Genomic DNA, 19557 nt, shown 5'->3' with positions numbered 1-19557 from the left:
AGATCTTTGACAAGGGGGCTCTTTCACGGAGGGCCCTTCGGAGCACACCAAATCAGCATTTTAAAACCAACCCCCTCCCTGCAAACAGGGCCAATGAATGAGCTTTGAAACCCCCCCCATCCCTTTGAAGGAGAGATTTAAAGTGCAAAGAAGAGCGACTAAGATGATTAAAGACCTGGAGACAAAAAGATACTAAGAACGGTTGCCGGAATTGGGTATGGCCAGTCTAGAGAAAAGAAGGACCAGGGGAGACATGATAGCAGTACCCCAGTATTTGAGGGGCTGCCCCAAAGAAGAGGAGGGGGGTCAACTGATTTTCCAAAGCACCAGAGGGAAGGACGAGAAACAATGGTTAGACAAGCAACCTGGAATGGAGGAGAAACTTCCTAACACTGGGGACAATTAAGCAGTGGAACACCTTGCCACCAGAAATGGTGGGCGCTCCACCGCTGGAGGTTTTTAACAACAGACTAGATAACCAGTGATTTGTCTGAGATGGTCTAGGTTCTCCTGCTTAAGCAGGGAGCTGGACTAGAAGACCTCCAAGCTCCCTTCCGATTGATTGGCTACGGTGAATTATCATAGAACCCCGGGGGGGGGGGGGAAACTAGACTTTGGAGTAGACTGTGGGGCAGTCTCTGGATAGGACCCCCTTGAGACAGTTTTTCAAACTGTGGTCAACGATATCCAGCGTTCCATGAAACTCCTGCTGGAGTGCTATAGTCCAGGGGTCCCCAAAGCCCCGGGCCGCGGCACGCCAGCAACCGGGCTGCAGAAACGAGCAAAGCCCCATCCGTGGGATGCAGGCAGCACACAAAACCACGCACCCTCCGGTCCATGGAAAAACCTCTCTCCACGGAACCGGTCCCTGGAGCCCAAAAGGTTGGGGGCCTCTGCTATAGCAGATTATACTTATATTTTATTTGGCCAAGTGTGGTTAGATACACAAGGGATTTGTCTCTGGCACAGAACCACTCGGTGTACTTGTGAGCGACAGAATACAACACCGGTAGTCCTCAATTTACAACAGTTCATTTAGCGGACCGTTTGAAGTTACGACGTCACGGAAAACAGCGGCTTATGACTGCTTTTCACGCTTAACGGCCATTGCATCCCCTGATCAACGTTCGGATCATTTTCGCACTGACTCGTATTTATGACGGTCGCAGCTTTCCCCGGTGTGTGTGTGTGTGTCACATGATCCCCTTTCGCGACCTTCAATGGCCAAGTCAATGGGGGGGGGGAGGGGAAAGCCAGGTTCATTTAACGACCCCGTGACTCGCTTAACAAATCGAATCGTTCACTTTAACAAGTGTGGCAAGTCAAGTCGTAAAATGGGACCAACTCACTTCGGAAATGTTTCCCTTCGCAATGTAAATTTTTGTTCTCAATCCCGGTCGTTAACTCAACCCTTCCCCTGACTGCGGTGGGAGGGGAATTTGCCAAGTGTTTCTTTTTTAAAATAAATAAATAAATAAAAATAAAATTAAATCTCACAGGAAGAAAAAGAGATAAATGTGCCTCGCCTTTGTTTCCACCCGGCTGAAGGAAAGTTATCTCCCACAGACCACAAGGGAGAAACTTCCATTTGCTTGCACCGATCTGTGGCTGTACGGTAAAGGTAACACTAATCCGTTGTGCGACCGGAGACACACCCTTCTGGAGCACAACCCTTAAGGTTAATCTTTACTGAGTTTCTTTCCTGGGGGTTTGAGCAAGACTCAAATTCCTTGTTTTTCACACCACAAAGGCAAAGGGAGAAGCAGCCCGCTTGAAGACGGGTGGACTTCAACTCCCAGAATTCCCCAGCCAGCTGGCTAGGGAATTCTGGGAGTTGAAGTCCACCCATCTTCAAAGGCCCAACGTTGGGAAATACTGACTAGAACACACCCAATACAGGCAGCCCTTGATTTACAACTCTTTTAAGTGACCATTCAAAGTTGCAATGGACCCGGGGTGGGTAGGAAGGTTACTTACAGCTAGCCCTCACACTTACGACCGTCACAACTTCCCCGGGGTCGCCTGATCAACGTTTTAGCACTTGGCAAGCGGCATGTACTTACTACACTTGTAGGTCATGTGATTCCCCCTTTGCGGCCTTCCTAGCCGGCTTCCGACAAACTCAATGGGGGAAGCCAGATTTGTTTAACGACCGCAGGATTGTCTTAAAAAAATGCCGTGATTCGCTTAAGAACCACGGCAAAAAAAAAAAAGGTGTAAGGTGCAATGAATGACCTCCTTGCTTAGCCAGAGAAATTCTGGTCCCAGAATTTGGGAATCCTAAGTCGAGGATAACTGGAATTAAGGGATACAGCAAAAGGCCCCCTCAAGTGCATGCGCGCGCACACACACACACGTCCCTGGTACCCCTACCCTGTTCTTCTCCATGAACCCAAGTCGGTAGCCATGTTCAAACTGGAGGTCCCGGTCCTTGTTCTTCTCCTCTTCTTCGCGGTTGGAGTAGAATTCCAGCCTCGTGGCCACCGGCAAGTTGTCGGCAATGCTGCAGGGACAAATCCTGGGGGGTCAGACCCACTGCCTCCCCTCCGCTCCAAAGCAGCGTTCCCCCAAGCTTTCCAGGAGGGGGGGGGAGAGGGGAGAAAGAGGGGAGGGTTTTGTGGGAGGGGCAGGCGCATGCAAGCACACCTGCTGCTTGCGCAAGTGGGGCCAAGAGGACTTGCGGCGCTAATGTGGGAGTGAGGCCCCAAGCAGCCCCAAGGCTCATGTGAGTGAGGCCCCGATGCTCATGTGAGTAAGGCTCCGGGCGGTCCCGATGCTCATGTAAGGCCCCAAGCAAGCACAATGCTCATGTGAGTGAGGCCACAATGCTCATGTGAGGCCCTGATGCTCATGTGAGGCTGCAATCAGCCACAATGCTCATGTGAGGCCCTGATGCTCACGTAAGGCTCCGGGCGGTCCCGATGCTCATGTAAGGCCCCAAGCAAGCACAATGCTCATGTGAGTGAGGCCACAATGCTCATGTGAGGCCCTGATGCTCACGTAAGGCTCCGGGCGGTCCCGATGCTCATGTAAGGCCCCAAGCAAGCACAATGCTCATGTGAGTGAGGCCACAATGCTCATGTGAGGCCCTGATGCTCATGTGAGGCTGCAATCAGCCACAATGCTCATGTGAGGCCCTGATGCTCACGTAAGGCTCCGGGCGGTCCCGATGCTCATGTAAGGCCCCAAGCAAGCACAATGCTCATGTGAGTGAGGCCACAATGCTCATGTGAGGCCCTGATGCTCACGTAAGGCTCCGGGCGGTCCCGATGCTCATGTAAGGCCCCAAGCAAGCACAATGCTCATGTGAGTGAGGCCACAATGCTCATGTGAGGCCCTGATGCTCACATAAGGCTCCGGGCGGTCCCGATGCTCATGTAAGGCCCCAAGCAAGCACAATGCTCATGTGAGTGAGGCCACAATGCTCATGTGAGGCCCCGATGCTCATGTGAGGCTGTAATCAGCCACAATGCTCATGTGAGGCCCTGATGCTCACATAAGGCTCCGGGCGGTCCCGATGCTCATGTAGGGCCCCAAGCAAGCACAATGCTCATGTGAGTGAGGCCCCAAGGCTCATGTGAGGCCCCGATGCTCACGTGAGGCCCCAAGGCCCATGTGAGAGAGGCCCCAAGCAGCCACAATGCTCATGTGAGTGAGGCCCCAAGGCTCATGTGAGGCTGCAATCAGCCACAATGCTCATGTGAGGCCCCGAGGCTCATGTGCGTGAGGCCCTAAGCAGCCACAATGCTCATGTGAGTGAGGCCCCAAGGCTCATGTGAGGCTGCAATCAGCCACAATGCTCATGTGAGTCCCCAAGGCTCATGTGCGTGAGGCCCTAAGCAGCCAAAATGCTCATGTGCATGAGGCCCCAAGGCTCAGGTGAGTGAGGCCCTGATGTTCACGTGAGGCCCCAGGCGGCCCCGAGGCTCATGTGGGTAAGGCTCCCAATAGCCCCGATGCTCATGTGCCGCCCCACGTGATCACGATACTCGGATGAGTGAGGTCCCAAGCGACCGCGATGCTCGTGTGAGGCCCCGATGCTCACGTGAGTGAGGCCCTGAGCTGTCCCGATGCTCGTGCGAGTAAGCCCCCCCCCAAACAGCCACGATGCCAGTGTGAGCCCCTGAACGGCCAGGATGCTCGTGGCAGTGAGGTCCCAAGCAGCCACAATGCTCGCGACGCTCGGGGGAGAGAGGCTGCGCCTGCGCGTGCACCAGCCAGCCCCTCCTGCGGCCCAGTTGCCAATAGGCCACGGACCGGTCATGGGCAGCAGCCCGCAGGTTGGGGACCCCCACTGAAGGCAAGGCAGAACCCTGCGTCTTTTGAGGCCAGGAGAACTCACAGGTGGACGTAGTATTCCTCCTGGATCCGTTCCACCACCAGTTGGCTGCTCTCCTTGGTCAACACCACGGGCTTGTTTGGGACGTGACACAACACCTTGCACTTCTTTTCCACGTTCATGGAAACCTCGAAAGGCGTGTTGACGATGCGGTCTCCTCTCAGAACCTCTCCTGTAGGCAAGGCAGGGCAGGGGTGGCGGGGAGGAAGGAGAAAACGATTCGGAGACGTAAGGCTTAGGGGCAAAACAGAGAAGCTAGCAATGCAGATATATATCTTGCATATGTATAAATGTATAAATAAAACTGAAATAAATTTATACATTTTATACGTATATTTTTTTCTTTTAACAGCCCCTGTAATCCAGGGTTCTTCAAACTTGGCCCTTTTACGACGGGCGGACTTCAACTCCCAGAATTCCTCACTGGCTGAGGAATTCTGGGAGTTGAAGTCCGCCCGTCGTAAAAGGGCCATGTTTGAAGAGCCCCCCTGATCTAGGCCACCACGCCGCTCAGTTACAATTGCCAATATATTTGACGTATTTGTAAATAAATCAGTTTATAAATTTTGTCAGTTAAGTAAATAACTAAAATGCACCTGTGTATCTGTACTTAAAGCCAAATCAACATTTCTGGGATCCTGATCACAGGGCAATTGGTGCAAGAGCACAGAGAGGCAGAGAAAAGACAGCAATTTCCCTTGAGTAGATTTAACTTATAGTAGGCCACGCTTACTCCCACCCACGGGATCCCTAAAACCCCAAATGACCTGCCATTGCTCAGAAGACAACATTTTGCTCCACGCTTAAAAACGTTTACTTGACGGGACTCCTCAGTTTGAAATAAGCGCCCCCTGGCCTGGCCCAGCCAAATTCTATCCTCGGGCAGATTTTCTTGCAACTTTGGAAACCCTTAAAGCGCGAGGACCTTTAAATAGGTCTTGCAGATCTGTATTCGACTGTTAAGTACTCTCCACAAAGCCCTGCTGGCGTAGAGCTTAAGGTGCAGGATTGTAGGCAAACTCTGCCCGCAGCTGGGAGTTCGATCCTGACCGGCTCAGGGTCAACTCAGCTTTCCATCCTTCTGAGGTCGATAAAATGAGAGACCCAGATTGTTGGGGGCAACAGGCTGACTCTGTAAATCGCTCAGAGAGGGCTGTAAAGGACTGTGAAGCGGTAGATAACCCCAAGTGCTATTGCTCTACCCCCACTCCTCTATCTATCTATCTATCTATCTATCTATCTATCTATCTATCTATCTATCTATCATATCATTTATCTATCATCTATCAATCTATATCATTTATCTATCATCTATCTATCCATCCATCATCTATCTATCCATCTATATCATTTATCTATCATCTATCCATCATCTATCCATCATCTCTCTATCCATCCATCTCCATCTCCATCTCCCTCCTTCTCTCCCTCCGTCTGTCTGTCTGTCTGTCTGTCTGTCTATCTGTCTGTCTATCTATCTATCTATCTATCTATCTATCTATCTATCTATCTATCTATCTATCTATCTATCTATCTCAATGCAGTATTGCAGGCTAACTCTGCCCACTGCCAGGAGTTCGATCCTGACCGGCTCAAGGACTCAGCCTTCCATCCTTCAGAGGTCAGTGAGGACCCAGATTGTTGGGGGCAAATAGACGGACTCTGTAAACCGCTCAGAGAAGCCCAAGGGCTATTGCTAAGTGGTGCTGGAGATCAGATACCCAGAGCTGTCAATCTTCAGGGATGCCAAACAAGAGGTGCCAGCACATGTACAATATGGCAGGTGGAAGGCTATGCTAGGGGAAGGCGGACTGGGGCATTACCTAAATTTTCAGCTTTATATTTGATGGTGTCCGGCCGGCAGAAGGGCAGGGAGTAATACTCGTAAGGTAACTGCGTCCGCGAACTGGTGAGTTTCACAGCCTGGGAGAAAGAGAGAGAGAGAGAGAGAGAGAGAGAGAGGCCTTTGGTCCCAAATCCTCACATCTGAGTGGATCCCAGTAGAACTAATGACAAAGGACACATCATGCCTGATCCTCCTTCTTTCACCCCCAAAATAAAGTCTCTTTATAGACAAAACAATACAGACATTTGGCTGGGAGCACCATTATTGTCTGTCTAATCTGATCTATAGGTCTATCTAACACACACGCACACATATTACACACACACACACACACACACACATATATAATCTATCTTCTGTATCATCTCTCTACGTACCCCCTCTATCATCTACCCCCTCTCTATTATCTGTCTGTCTGTCTGTCTGTCTGTCTGTCTGTCTGTCTGTCTATCATCTCTCTGCCTGCCTACCATAACCCAGGTCATATGTATCCCCTCCATTGTAATTTTGAACAATCATGTGCCTGTAAAACAAACAGTATTAGGAGATATGTCGGGGTGGCAACAGCTGTACTCAAATACATCTAGAAGTGTTCGGGTTAGAAAAGCTAGTATATATTTCCTATAATCCCAGAATTGTTGGAATTACTGAGCTTTTAAATTGCCTCATACTGCATATGGCAGGGGTCTTCAAACTTGTCACCAGGACCACATGGATTACACCCCAAGGTACTCAAGGAACTGGCAGATGTGATCTCAGAACCACTGAACTATATTTTTCAAAGATCCTGGAGCACTGGGGAACTACCAGAGGACTGGAAGAGAGCTGATGTAGTTCCCATCTTCAAAAAAGAGAAAAAAATGGATCCAGGAAACTACAGACCTATCAGCCTGACCTCAATACCTGGGAAGATTCTGGAAAAGATAATCAAACAACAAATCAGCGAACACCTTGATGCAAACAAAGTCATCACTAAAAGCCAACATGGGTTTGTCAAAAACAGATCATGCCAGACAAACCTTATTGCATTCTTTGACCAAGTGACAAAAGTAGTGGACCAGAGGAATGCTGTAGATATAATTTACTTGGACTTCAGTAAGGCATTTGATAAAGTAGATCACAACCTACTACTTGATAAGATAGAAAAATGTGGGTGAGACAGCATCACCACCAGATGGATTTGTAGCTGGCTGACAGGCCGTACTCAGCGTGTGGTCCTCAATGGAACCGCATCTACATGGAAGGAAGTGTGTAGTGGGGTGCCCCAGGGCTCTGTTCTGGGCCCAGTGCTCTTCAATATCTTCATTAACGATTTGGATGAGGGGATAGAAGGGGAACTCATCAAATTTGCAGACGACACCAAGATGGCAGGAATAGCCAACACTCCAGAAGATAGGCTTAAGATACAGAAGGATCTGGACAGACTCGAACACTGGGCACTATCTAACAAGATGAAATTCAATGGTGAAAAAAGCAAGATTCTACATTTAGGCCAGAAAAACTAAATGCACAGGTGTAGTATAGGTCACCAGTAGGCAACCTTGGCTCACTTACCATTTTCTTGCCTACCTTAACTTGTGTTTCTAGTCTGTTTTTTAATGGCACTGTTTTTGATAGGTTGGACTGTTTTTTCCCTTTGTGTAAATACGGATGCAAAAAAACGAGCTGAGTAGTTCTGCTTTCTCCCTCTTGCTTCTCACATTCTTGCCACTTTCCCCCACTAATGGACCAATCGTTCCCTTAGCTTTTTTCTTGTTTTTTTACATGTTGAAAGAAGCTTTTTTTTTGGTTATATAACTTCCTCCAGTATTTGATTGCATATATTCAAAAATGCTGAAACACTGAAAGGGATAGGCAATATCGTGCCAGACCTGTGGAACCGCTTGCCGGTCGAGCTCCGGATGGCCCCCGACCTTCGCTCCTTCCGGCGGGATCTAAAACCTTATTTATTTGAGCAATCCGGCCTGGTTTGATGGGTTAAGGGTTGGGTTTTTAACATGGTTTTAATTACTGTTTATATCGGGCATAATATTTAATTGTTTTTTAACTTTTGTACTTAGTTTTTAATATTTATTGCCCTGTACACCACCCTGAGTCCTTCGGGAGAAGGGCGGTATAAAAATTTTATAAATATAAATATAAATATCCTCCGCTTCTAGTGGGTACATTCTGAGAACAGAACTACCCAGTTGTGAAAGATCCAGCATCCATAACAACCAGAAAATCACCTAAGTGAGCCTTGGTGGAGCAGTGGGCTAATGCCTCCTTAAGTAACAGCAGCTGCCTGCAATTAGTGCAGGTTCGAGTCCCACCAGGCTCAAGGTTGACTCAGCCTTCCATCCTTCCGAGGTAGGTAAAATGAGGACCCAGATTGTTGGGGGCAATTAAGCTGACTTTGTAATAATGCCGCTTGGGGGTGTGTGTGAAAGCCCTAATAAGCAGGCATATACATAGAATGAAGGCTACTGCTAAGCACATTGATTTGTGCTTTAAAATTGTAAGCCGCCCTGAGTCTTCGGAGAAGGGCGGGATATAAATGGAATTAAAATTGAAAAAAATAAAATAAAAAAATAGATCAAACGGGAATGATGGAAGCTCTAATCCAGGGCTTTTCAACCAGTGGTACGGGTACCACCTGTGGTACGTTGGCACCTGGCAGGTGGTACACGGCCATCCTAGAAAATTAGCAGGGGAGGGGAATGAGCTGAACTGGTGGCAGCACTGCACAAGCCTGAGCGAGAAATGGCTGGAGCTGCAGGGCTGTCAGGGCTCAGCGGAAGCGCCAGGATCAGCGCCAGGATCCAGCTGGAGCTCGGCATTGATCCTGGCACTTCTGAGCCCAGAAGAAGCGCCGATCAGCTGGAATGTTGCAGCATCTCCAGGGTCTTGTGATTTACATTCAGATGCTTGGCAACTGATTCATATTTATGACGGTCACAGTGTTCCAGGGTCATGTGAAGTGACCAAAATCTGCTGCAACCACCCAGCAGAGGGGGGGGGGAGAAATAAAAACCAAACACCCCCCCTGCTGCCAATCCTCAAAAATGCTCACAACAATGAAAACCTCGGACAGGAGGAAGAGCGCCGCCGGGCAGGCAGGCAGGTGACTTGCTTGGCTGTGGCTCAGAGGGCACTTTTTTCAGTGCCATTGTAACTTCGAACAGTCACTGTGAACTGTTGTAAGTCGAGGACTACCTGTACTTCATCACTTTTTTCTTTTTTTTTTTGGTCATCAAGTTTTTGACACCTTGCCAGGCGACTGGTGGTGCTCGGATGTTGCCATATCCTAAAAGTGGTAGAATGGGTGAAAAGGTTGAAAAGCCCTGCTCTAATCTAGCACATCTGAAGGGTGCCAGATTGAAGAAAATTCACTCAAAACCCTTCACATAGCCACAGCGTCCCTGTAAGGTAACTTACAGACCAGAAATAACTCTTGTTATTCTGCAATTCGTATAATGATCCAGTATTCCTTTTCATTTTAGATGCCGTTCCCAAAACTCGCCTTACAACTACAGTGAGTCAGGAGAAAAACAGTTTCATGTCAAAATCTGTAAAATCTCCCGGGGGCAGCAAAGATGAAACTAAGCAGGTGAAAGGATTATCAGCTGAAAGCACCTTTTCCCACGTCAATTAAAACATTTGAAAGGCTTAACAGGTGAGGCTGCTTGTCATGAGTCAGAAAAATCAGATAAAAGCAATGCTGTAACCAGAGCTACAACCGCTAAAATTGGCAGGAATGTAACACCTCTGGCAATGCAGGCGAAAGAGCAGCCCACCCCTGTGATCTATGGGGACTGTTATACTCCCAGGATGCTCCAGTTTTCACCCACACTAGTAGGGGCGCTTCTAAGAAATGCGGCCATCTGCAGAAAGGAAAGTGTAATTTTTTTTCTTTCTTTTCTTTTTCTTTCTTTCTTTCTCTCTCTTTCTTTCTTTAATAATAATAATAATAATAATAATAATAATAATAATAATAATAATAATAATAATAATAAGAAGAAGAAGAAGAAGAAGAAGAAGTAGGAAGGGACCTTGGAAGTCATCTAGTCCAACCCCCTGCTCGTTCTTTCTTTCTTTCTTTCTTTCTTTCTTTCTTTCTTTCTTTCTTTCTTTCTTTCTTTCTTTCTTTCTCTTTCTTTCTTTCTTTCTTTCTTTCTTTCTTTCTTTCTTTCTTATCTCTCTCTCTCTCTCTCTCTCTCTCTCTCTCTCTCTCTTTCTTTCTCTCTCGGGGTGATGACAAACTACCACGATCAGACTTGGCCAGGGTTCTAAACTGGGTCAAGTTGTAGAGGGGATGAAACTGGGTGCCATCTTACCTTGATTTCTACAGGAGCGTTCCGGTGGAAATTGATGGGAGCCACTCCTGGCACGTAGAAGCAACTCACCCCGTGCCACAAGAGGAAGAAGGGGCACGTAAGCCTCTGTCAAAACATAAAAGGAGACGCTTTGTCACCAGAGTGGCCTCTATTCAGGATACAGGGAGGAGAGACTAAAAAAGGACCGTCTTCAAGGTCCAGTCTACTTGTTTAGCGAATGGCACAAAGCACCTGGATAACGGTCATGAAGTTACACAGAAGGAGCACATAATACTATGGTATGCATAGGATGGAAATATGTAGTAAATTTTGTAAGCCATGAGGAATTCAAGAAGTTATATATAAGTTATAGGTTACATTTCAAAATACATTGAGAATAGAATAGAATAGAATAGAATAGAATAGAATAGAATAGAATAGAATAGAATAGAATAGAATAGAATAGAATAGAATAGAATGTAGGAATAAAGGATAGAATGGAATGGAATAGAATAGAATAGAATAGAATAGAATAGAATAGAATAGAATAGAATAGAATAGAATAGAATAGAATAGAATATAGTAGAATAGAATGTAGGAATAAAGGATAGAATGGAATAGAATAGAATAGAATAGAATAGAATAGAATAGAATAGAATAGAATAGAATAGAATAGAATAGAAAAGAAAATATGGAATGGAATAGAGCAGAGCAGAGCAGAACAGAACAAAATATGGAATGGAATAGAATGGAATAGGATAGGGAATAGAATGGAATGGAATAGAACAGAACAGAACAAAACAAAATATGGAATGGAATAGAATAGAGAATGGAATGGAATAGAGCAGAGCAGAACAGAACAAAATATGCAATGGAATAGAATGGAATAGGATAGGGCAGGGGTCAGCAACCTGAAACAGTGAAAGAGCCACTTGGAACCGGTTCCCTCACAAAAGGAAAAACTGGAAGCCGCAAAAAATGTGCACATGCGCGTACATGCGCGCATGCGCAGAATAGGGTTTGACTGAACAGTGGAGCCAAGGCGAGATATGCACCTACCCTGCATATTTGAATTGATTGGTTGAACTTTTTTAGTCCCACTTTTTTTTTGGACTGCACATGGCAGAGGACTGGGAGCCGCAGGAGACGGCTGAAAGGGCCGCATGCGGCTCCGGAGCCGCGGGTTGCAGACCTGTGGGATAGGGAATAGAATGGAATGGAATAGAACAGAACAGAACAAAACAAAATATGGAATGGAATAGAATAGAGAATGGAATGGAATAGAATAGAATAGAGCAGGGGTGTCAAACTGCCGGCCCATGGGCCGGACACGTCACAAAGAAACCGCGCCCACCTCATTGCCGGCAATGGGGAAAAAGTTCCGAGACGTTGCGAGTTTGACATGTCTGGAATAGAGTGTGGAGTGGAGTAGAATAGATACAATTAGAATACACAACAGAACAGAATAGAATACAGAATACAATAGAATGCAGAATAGAGTAGAATACAGAATAGAATAGTACAGAACGGAATGGAATAGAATAGAATAAATACAGAACAGAATATAGAATAGATTACAGAATACAATACAATACAGATTAAAATACAGGAGAGGATAGGGTAGGATAGGACATATTAATATCTAGGCCACCTGTTCCTGCGAGGCAGGGACCCTTGCAAACCACCCCTACAAAAGCACATTCGTGGTTTCCAATATTAAACTAAAAAATAACGGGACACCGAGGAGGAACTGTCTTACATTTGCAGGGAACAAACCTGCGCATCGCTAGCAAGACTGCATTATACCAAAGGCCTTTTTTAAAAAGGAGAAGATATCTAGATCAGACTGACGCCAACTGCAGGCGAGATGACTTATTACAGGTAGGCCTCGACTTACCACAATGTAGCCCCAAATTTCCCTTGCTAAATAAGACGGCTGCTAAGTGAGTTGTGCCCCCATTTTATGACCTTTCTGGCCACGGCCGGCTAGCGAATCGCTGCAGCTGTTCATTACACAGCCGTTAAGTGAATGTGGCTTCCCCATTGACTTTGCTTGTCCGAAGGTCGCTAAAGGGGGAATCACCGGATCCCGGGACGCTGCGACCGTCATAAACGCATGCCGGTTGCCAAGCGTCTGAATTGCCATCAGGTAACCATGCGGACGCTGCCATCGTTTATGTGTGAAAACCAGTCAGTCATAAGTCACTTTCTTCAGTGCTGTTGTAACCTCAGTCACTAAACAAACGGTCGTAAGTTGAGGAGTATCTGTATGAATGTGTTCTCTCCCTTTTTTTTCCCCCCCGGATCTACTTGTATATTTGCATTCGTTTTATACTTCTGATGTGGTCAAATGGCTCAATCGATAAAGTTTCATTCCAGTTTGTTCACCTGTAGACCCCAATCCCCAAGCTAACACAAGGCAAGTCATAATAATAGTAATAGTAATAATAAAGTTGGAAGGGACCTTGGAGGTCATCTAGTCCAACCCCCTGCTCAGGCAGGAAACCCTGTACCATTTCAGGCAAATGGCCGTCCAGTCTCTTCTTAAAAGCCTCCAGTGTTGGAGCATTCACCGCTTCTGGAGGCAGGTTGTTCCACTGGTTAATTGTTGTCACTATCAGGAAGTTTCTCCTTAGTTCCAGGTTGCTTCTCTCCTTGGTGAGTTTCCATCCGTTGCTTCTTGTCCTGCCTTCAGGGGCTTTGGAGAAGAGCTTGACTCACTAAGTGAATGGCTGCACTACATGGCTGGATCCAGTGCCCCTTGGAAGCAGAGGACACGATGGAAAATAAAGTTAAAATAAAGAATCATCTAGGGAGGGTACGCACGCACACACACACACGCACACCGGTGCAGAGTGCAAGGCAATGACTGATGACATGGCAGGGTGACAAAGGGCCTGACTCACGCTTCCTGATCCAGGCAGGACCGCAACGGGCAAACCACTTGTGGTCGATAATGACACCATGTTCTCCCTGGCGAGGGATCAGGCAGATCCCCCAAATTGCTGACTGGGATCCTTCTCTGAAAAGCGAGCTGTGTGTCTTGTAGGGATTGGCGCCGCTGTCACAATTCGGAGAGCATTTCCTGCTTGGCCTGCACGTCAGTGCAGCCCTTGACTTACAACGGCTCACTTAGTGACCGCTCAAAGTTACTACGGCCCTGGAAAAAAAAAAGAGACTCAGGACAGATTTCCCACACTTACGACCGCTTCGGCCTGCCCGTGGCTCACGCCATCCAAATCCAGACGGTTCATATTTAACCAATGTTTCACATGGCCGTATAAATTTTGGACTCAGTTGTGGTCGTAACTCGAGGACTCCCTGGGCTACTGTTGATACCTCATGCCTGACAGCAATTCAGGGGTCCCATGGAGGGGTTGTAAAGCACCTCATGAAGCTCTTACTGCCTTGATTGTTCCTACCACTCAGAGGTCACCAGCCTTTGTCGGTCGGCGGACTGGAGGAAGCATTTTACATGCGTGTGTACGCACGCATGGGGCCGCGAGCACGCGCGCACCAAAAATGGGGCAGGGCTAGGCCCATGTGATACTAGCCCTGCCCCGTTCTTGCATGGCGCAGCGCAAGAATGGCATCGTTTATTTTTGTGCCCTGCGGTGCAGCAGTCCTATTTTTGCGCCCCAAGCACGTCGTTCCATTTTTGCATCCTAACGCGCAGCGGTGGCCCGTTTTTGCACCCCATGGCACAGCAGCCCATTTTTGCGCCCCGTTTTTTGCACCCCGCGGCCCGTTTTTGCACCCCGCGGCCATGGCGCTAGCACAATGAGGGGTTATGTGCCAGCAGCCCACAGGTTGGGGACTCATTCAAACTGGAACCGGCTACCTATTGTGTTTCGCTGAAAATAAGACCGGGTGTTATATTAATTTTTGCTCCAAAAGATGTATTAGAGCTTATTTTCCAGTTAGGTCTTATTTTGGGGGAAAATACAATATTAAACGCGTCTGTCTGGCCGATGATCTTAAATGGGGCTTAATTTTGGAGCGGGGCTTATATTACGAGCATCCTGGAAAAAAAATCACACTAGGGCTTGTATTCCGGTTAGGTCTTATTTTACGGGAAATGCGGTAGGAAGGAGTGGGACCAATGCAGAAAACCACCCCCCCCCAAGAATACAGGTAGTCCTCAACTTACGGCCACGACTGAGCACGCAGGACAGTTGCTAATTGAGTTTTGCTCGCTTTACAACCTTTCTTGCTACAGTTAAGTCAATCGCTGCAGCTGTTAAGGCAGTACAATGGCTGTTAAGTCAATCTGAGTTCCCACATTGACTTTGCTTGTCAGGCCGTAAAAACTGATCAAACGACACTGGAATTGTCATAGATAACGAGCCAATTGCCAAGCGTCCAGATTTGGATTATGTGATCTACGGTCGTGCAAAAAAGGGCCCCAGGTCATTTTTTTCCCCAGTGCTGTTGCAACTATGAACAGCCACAGGGGTAGGCAACCTTGGCTCTTTTATGACCCGTGGACTTCAACTCCCAGAATTCCTGAGCCAGCTGTGCTGGCTCAGGAATTCTGGGAGTTGAAGTCCACGGGTCATAAAAGAGCCAAGGTTGCCTACCCCTGCGCTAATGGTTATAAGTTAAGGAATACCTGTAGTTTTTCCTCCCATCCATGAAGAACCAATTCAAAAGTTGAGAAGACCAATTTACTTTAGACACTGGTGCTTCCGGGAACACATCATTTGTGTGTGTGTGTTTGTGTGTGTGTTTCTCCAGACTAGAACTCTTCACAAAATAAATTTGGGGTGATTTGATTTGACAAGAACTTCCACATCTTTAATACATACTCCTTCATTCCTGTTCCTGCAGAATTGTTCATTCCAAGTGGAAAGCTCCAGATTGCACTGAGCAATCTGTGGTGGGATGTAGCTTTCCCATGCCGCCGGAATGTTCAAATGCCAACTTTTTTTTTTAAACCCCTTTTTCTATCATGACCACCGCCACATCCTCTGTGGCTTGGAGAAGAGGAAAAATGAGAATTTTTCTTGCCTTACCAACCCCTAAAAGACTGTCCATCCCAGTTGTGGGACATGACTCTGTTCAAACTGCATTTGGATATTTTGAGTATTTACAACTTGCACTTTTCACATAAAAGCCACAGGTAATCTTGCTGAAATGCCAATTACTTTAACGGACGTCTGCAAAAAGTTCCTCATACATTCATTCTACCCACCACAGACACAAAAGTAAAAAAAAAGAACACCTTAAAATAGTCACAATAAATTTGTCAAAAATAAGGGAGGGGGTAAACAATGTAATAATCAGCCGCTTTTAGATATGAGCAATTTGTAAGAATAAGGTTCAGGGAATCCCAAGCACTCATCTACCCTAAAGGCTCTAAAAGAGATGACAACTTAAAAGAGAATAAAAGATAGCGCTGAAAGCATTAAAATGAACTTACAAACAGATAATATAAACAATGTACCACGAGGAAGGCTATGGTCTTCCCAGTTGCAATGTATGGCAGTGAAAGTTGGACCATAAGAAAGGCTGAGCGCCAAAGAATTGAGGCCTTTGAACTGTGGTGCTGGAGAAGACTCCTGCGAGTCCCTTGGACTGCAAGGCGATCAAACCGGTCAGTCCTAGAGGAGATCAATCCTGACTGCTCTTTAGAAGGCCAGATCCTGAAGCTAAAACTCAAAGACTTTGGCCACCTAATGAGAAGGAAGGACTCACTGGAGAAGAGCCTAATGCTGGGAAAGATCGAGGGCAATAGAAGAAGGGGACGACAGAGAATGAGGTGGCTGGATGGAGTCACTGAAGCAGTAGGCGCGAGCTTAAATGGACTCCAGAAGATGGTAGAGGACAGGAAGGCCTGGAGGAATGTTGTCCATAGGGTCGCGATGGGTCGGACACGACTTCGCAGCTAACAACAACAACCACGAGGAATCCAATAGAATAAAATAGAATAGAATGGAATGAAGTAGAATATCTTTACTGTCAGTGTGTATCTCACAACAAAATTAAGTGCTGTCCACAGTGCAGACTACACCCAAGTCAAAACCGCAAATGAGAACGTACATTATATACACACATCCTTCACATTCTATTCACCACAGTGCTGCCCCTAATATTGCACCTCAATGTTGCACTAAACAGTGGTATTTAATAGGGTTACACCTCTGGGATAAAAACTATTTTTCAGCCGATTTGTGTTTGTTTTTACTATCCCATACCGTCTGCCAGATGGCAATAGCTCAAAAAAAAAGAATGTCCGGGATGAGATGAGTCTTTTAAGAATACACATTGTGAATGGACATGCAGATAGGTAATCATAACATAACCAGCAGATAACTGGAAACATAAAAACAACCTATTTTAACAATGTTAAATCTTTACTAAGATTGTTTGCTGTACCCATGTGAGGTTTCAGAAGGCCTCAATCTCTGGAGAAGTCTACAGTGTTGGGAATGGTGGAAGGAAAAAGGTGACCAGCCATGAAGAGAGGGACTCAGTTACTCAGTGGCCCTGTTGGAAGTCCTAAAGGAACAAGTTGAAGACAGACTGTCTTGGAGAATCTGTCTTTGAAAAGACCTACCTATGTGGTTCCTAAGAGTCAATGATGGAAAATAACCAATCAATCAATATGAAGACCCTGGAGGTGATATGAACATCGATCCATATAGTTGCTAAGAGGTGACAGTGACTTGACGGCACATAATCATTCAGTGTCAAGACCAAGTCCCTTTGAGAAGTCCAGAGTTTTGACAAAGGTAGTAGGAAAATGAAGAAGAGACTGACCACCAGACAGATCATCCCGGAGAAAAATCTACAGATGTGTCACCAAGAGCCAACTATGATTTGATGGCACATATAAGGAGTCCGGCAAGGCTGTATACTGTCGCCCTGCCTATTTAACTTATATGCAGAGCACATCATGAGAAAGGCAGGGCTAGATGAATCAAAAATTGGAATTAAGATTGCCAGAAGAAATATCAACAACCTAAGATATGCAGATGATACCACTGTAATGGCAGAAAGTGAAGAACTAAAGAGCCTCTTGTTGCGGGTGAAGAAGGAGAGTGCAAAAGTTGGGTTGAAACTAAACATTAAGAAAACGAAGATCATGGCATCCGGCCCTCTCAATTCCTGGCAAATAGATGGGGAAGAAATGGAGGTAGTGACAGATTTTATTTTCCTGGGCTCCAAGATCACTGCAGATGGGGACTGGAGCCAAGAAATTAAAAGACGCTTGCTCCTCGGGAGGAAAGCCATGACAAATTAGACAGCACACTAAAAAGCAGAGACATCACCCTGTCAACAAAAGTGCGTATAGTCAAGGCTATGGTCTTCCCAGTTGCAATGTATGGCAGTGAAAGTTGGACCATAAGAAAGGCTGAGCGCCAAAGAATGGAGGCCTTTGAACTCTGGTGCTGGAGAAGACTCCTGCGAGTCCCTCGGACTGCAAGGCGATCAAACCGGTCAGTCCTAGAGGAGATCCACCCTGACTGCTCTTTAGAAGGCCAGATCCTGAAGCTGAAACTCAAATACTTTGGCCACCTAATGAGAAGGAAGGACTCGCTGGAGAAGAGCCGAATGCTGGGAAAGATTGAGGGCAAGAGAAGAAGGGGACGACAGAGAATGAGGTGGCTGGATGGAGTCACTGAAGCAGTAGGCCTGAGATTAAATGGACTCCAGAAGATGGTAGAGGACAGGAAGGCCTGGAGGAACGTTGTCCATAGGGTCGCGATGGGTCGGACACGACTTCGCAGCTATCAACAACATAATCCATCAGTCATCAATCCAAATATAGTGCTTGTGCTAAAAAAGAGGCGAGAATCCATCTGGACCCACCCTGGTGGTGGTGGTGGGGGGACGGACCCCGTTTGACACCCAAGCAGGGACCCCCCCCTTACTAAAAACCGCGCCCACTGTAACGTCGAACGGCCACTAAACGAACGGTTGTAAGTCGAGGACTACCTGCCCGTCCCAGAAGGGAGCCAGCCAAGAGTTCAGCTCCCCCTCCCGTGTCTTAACAGACCCCCAACAGACCCCCCCAGGAGACCCTCGGGCCACCCCTGTGACGGGGGGCGGTTTACACCCCTCCCTGAGACCCCCTGCCCAGGCGACCCTCTTGGCTTGGGAAGGAGGTCGCGGGGGGGAGGTCGCGGGGGGGAGATGGCCCTCCCCTGACAGGGGGTTCAAAGTCCCTCCTCGCCCTCCTCCGAAGGGCCCGGCCGCCCCAGAGTCCCCCCCCCGAGACCCCAGTCCCTCCCCCGACCTCTCCCGCAGGGCCCGAGGGCCGGCGCCCCGCTCACCAGAGCCCTCGAGGCCGCCATCTTGGATCCACGTGTCGGCGCCGACGTTGCCGGAAGTGCCTCGCGATTGGCCGAGGCCGCCGGTCGCCATGGTGACGGCGTTTGAAAGGCCCAGCCCGATCTGGCCTGGTCCTCAGACCCTTCCTCGTCCCCACCACGCCCGGGAAAGTCCGAGCTAGCAGCTGCAGCCCTCGGGGGGGAAAGGACGGAGAGGGTTTGGGAAACGGAAGCGCTGGTCCTTTTCCGCGGTTTTTTTTTTTTGCCCTTTTCTCCATCTTGGTTGCTGGCGGAGTGGGGCTCTTTCCGCCATCTTTGGTGCGGGCCAGTTCACAGTGGCGGCGGCGGCGGCGGCGGCAGCGCCGCCATTTCTACCGCGGGCAAAATAGCAAGACGCCATCTTCATGCGTGGGTGTGGAGAGCTGGCGCCATCTTTTTTAAGGGCAGTGCTGGACACCTCCAGGAGGTTTTTTTAAAAGGACTTTTAGAGCAGAAAATTTCTGTGGCCATCAAGAGCCAGTATTGGCTTAAGAATCAAACTTTAAGGGACATCTTCTCCACCACATATGTATTTTTTTCCCCATGCCCCTGGTGCCCTTTTGGATTAAACAGCTTTTAAGTGGCTGCTGCGGTCATTAAGCAAGCACTGTGGTCGTTAAGGGAGCCAATTCTGCAAGTTGAAATCGCCAAGGTTGAAGACCTCTGGTTTAATGTGTTGTATGAACTCGGCCACTGTGGCTTATCAATTATTTAGTGCCCCATGTTACGACCTGTTAAGTGAACCATGTGCTCATGATTAAG

The 19557-nt window shown here is 47.5% G+C and overlaps 1 protein-coding gene across 5 annotated transcripts in view; it reads right to left on the bottom strand.

The window, feature by feature from the left end:
• The window catches only part of LOC308679312 (transmembrane 9 superfamily member 4-like), a 48930-nt gene extending 30128 nt beyond the window's left edge, over positions 1-18802 (bottom strand). For 4 of the 5 annotated variants that reach the window (XR_014028754.1, XR_014028755.1, XR_014028756.1 and 1 more), the window contains exons 1-5: positions 18760-18802; positions 10502-10606; positions 6163-6262; positions 4343-4511; positions 2374-2503 (exon numbers count right to left, since the gene is read on the bottom strand). Coding sequence is in view for 2 of the 5 variants with exons in the window: in XM_081346921.1 (XP_081203047.1) it covers positions 2374-2503; positions 4343-4511; positions 6163-6262; positions 10502-10606; positions 18760-18780 (525 nt within the window). In the remaining 3 variants the exon portion in view is untranslated. Of the gene's footprint in view, positions 1-2373; positions 2504-4342; positions 4512-6162; positions 6263-10501; positions 10607-12993; positions 13361-18759 lie in introns of those variants that run through there. The other variant, XM_081346922.1, reaches the window with a different exon arrangement.
• Positions 18803-19557: the final 755 nt, after the last annotated feature.

Source organism: Vipera berus, assembly GCF_964194415.1.
Source record: "Vipera berus genome assembly, contig: HAP1_SCAFFOLD_152, whole genome shotgun sequence".
Classification (NCBI taxonomy): domain Eukaryota; kingdom Metazoa; phylum Chordata; class Lepidosauria; order Squamata; family Viperidae; genus Vipera; species Vipera berus.
This window is presented reverse-complemented; position numbering and strand designations above follow the sequence as displayed.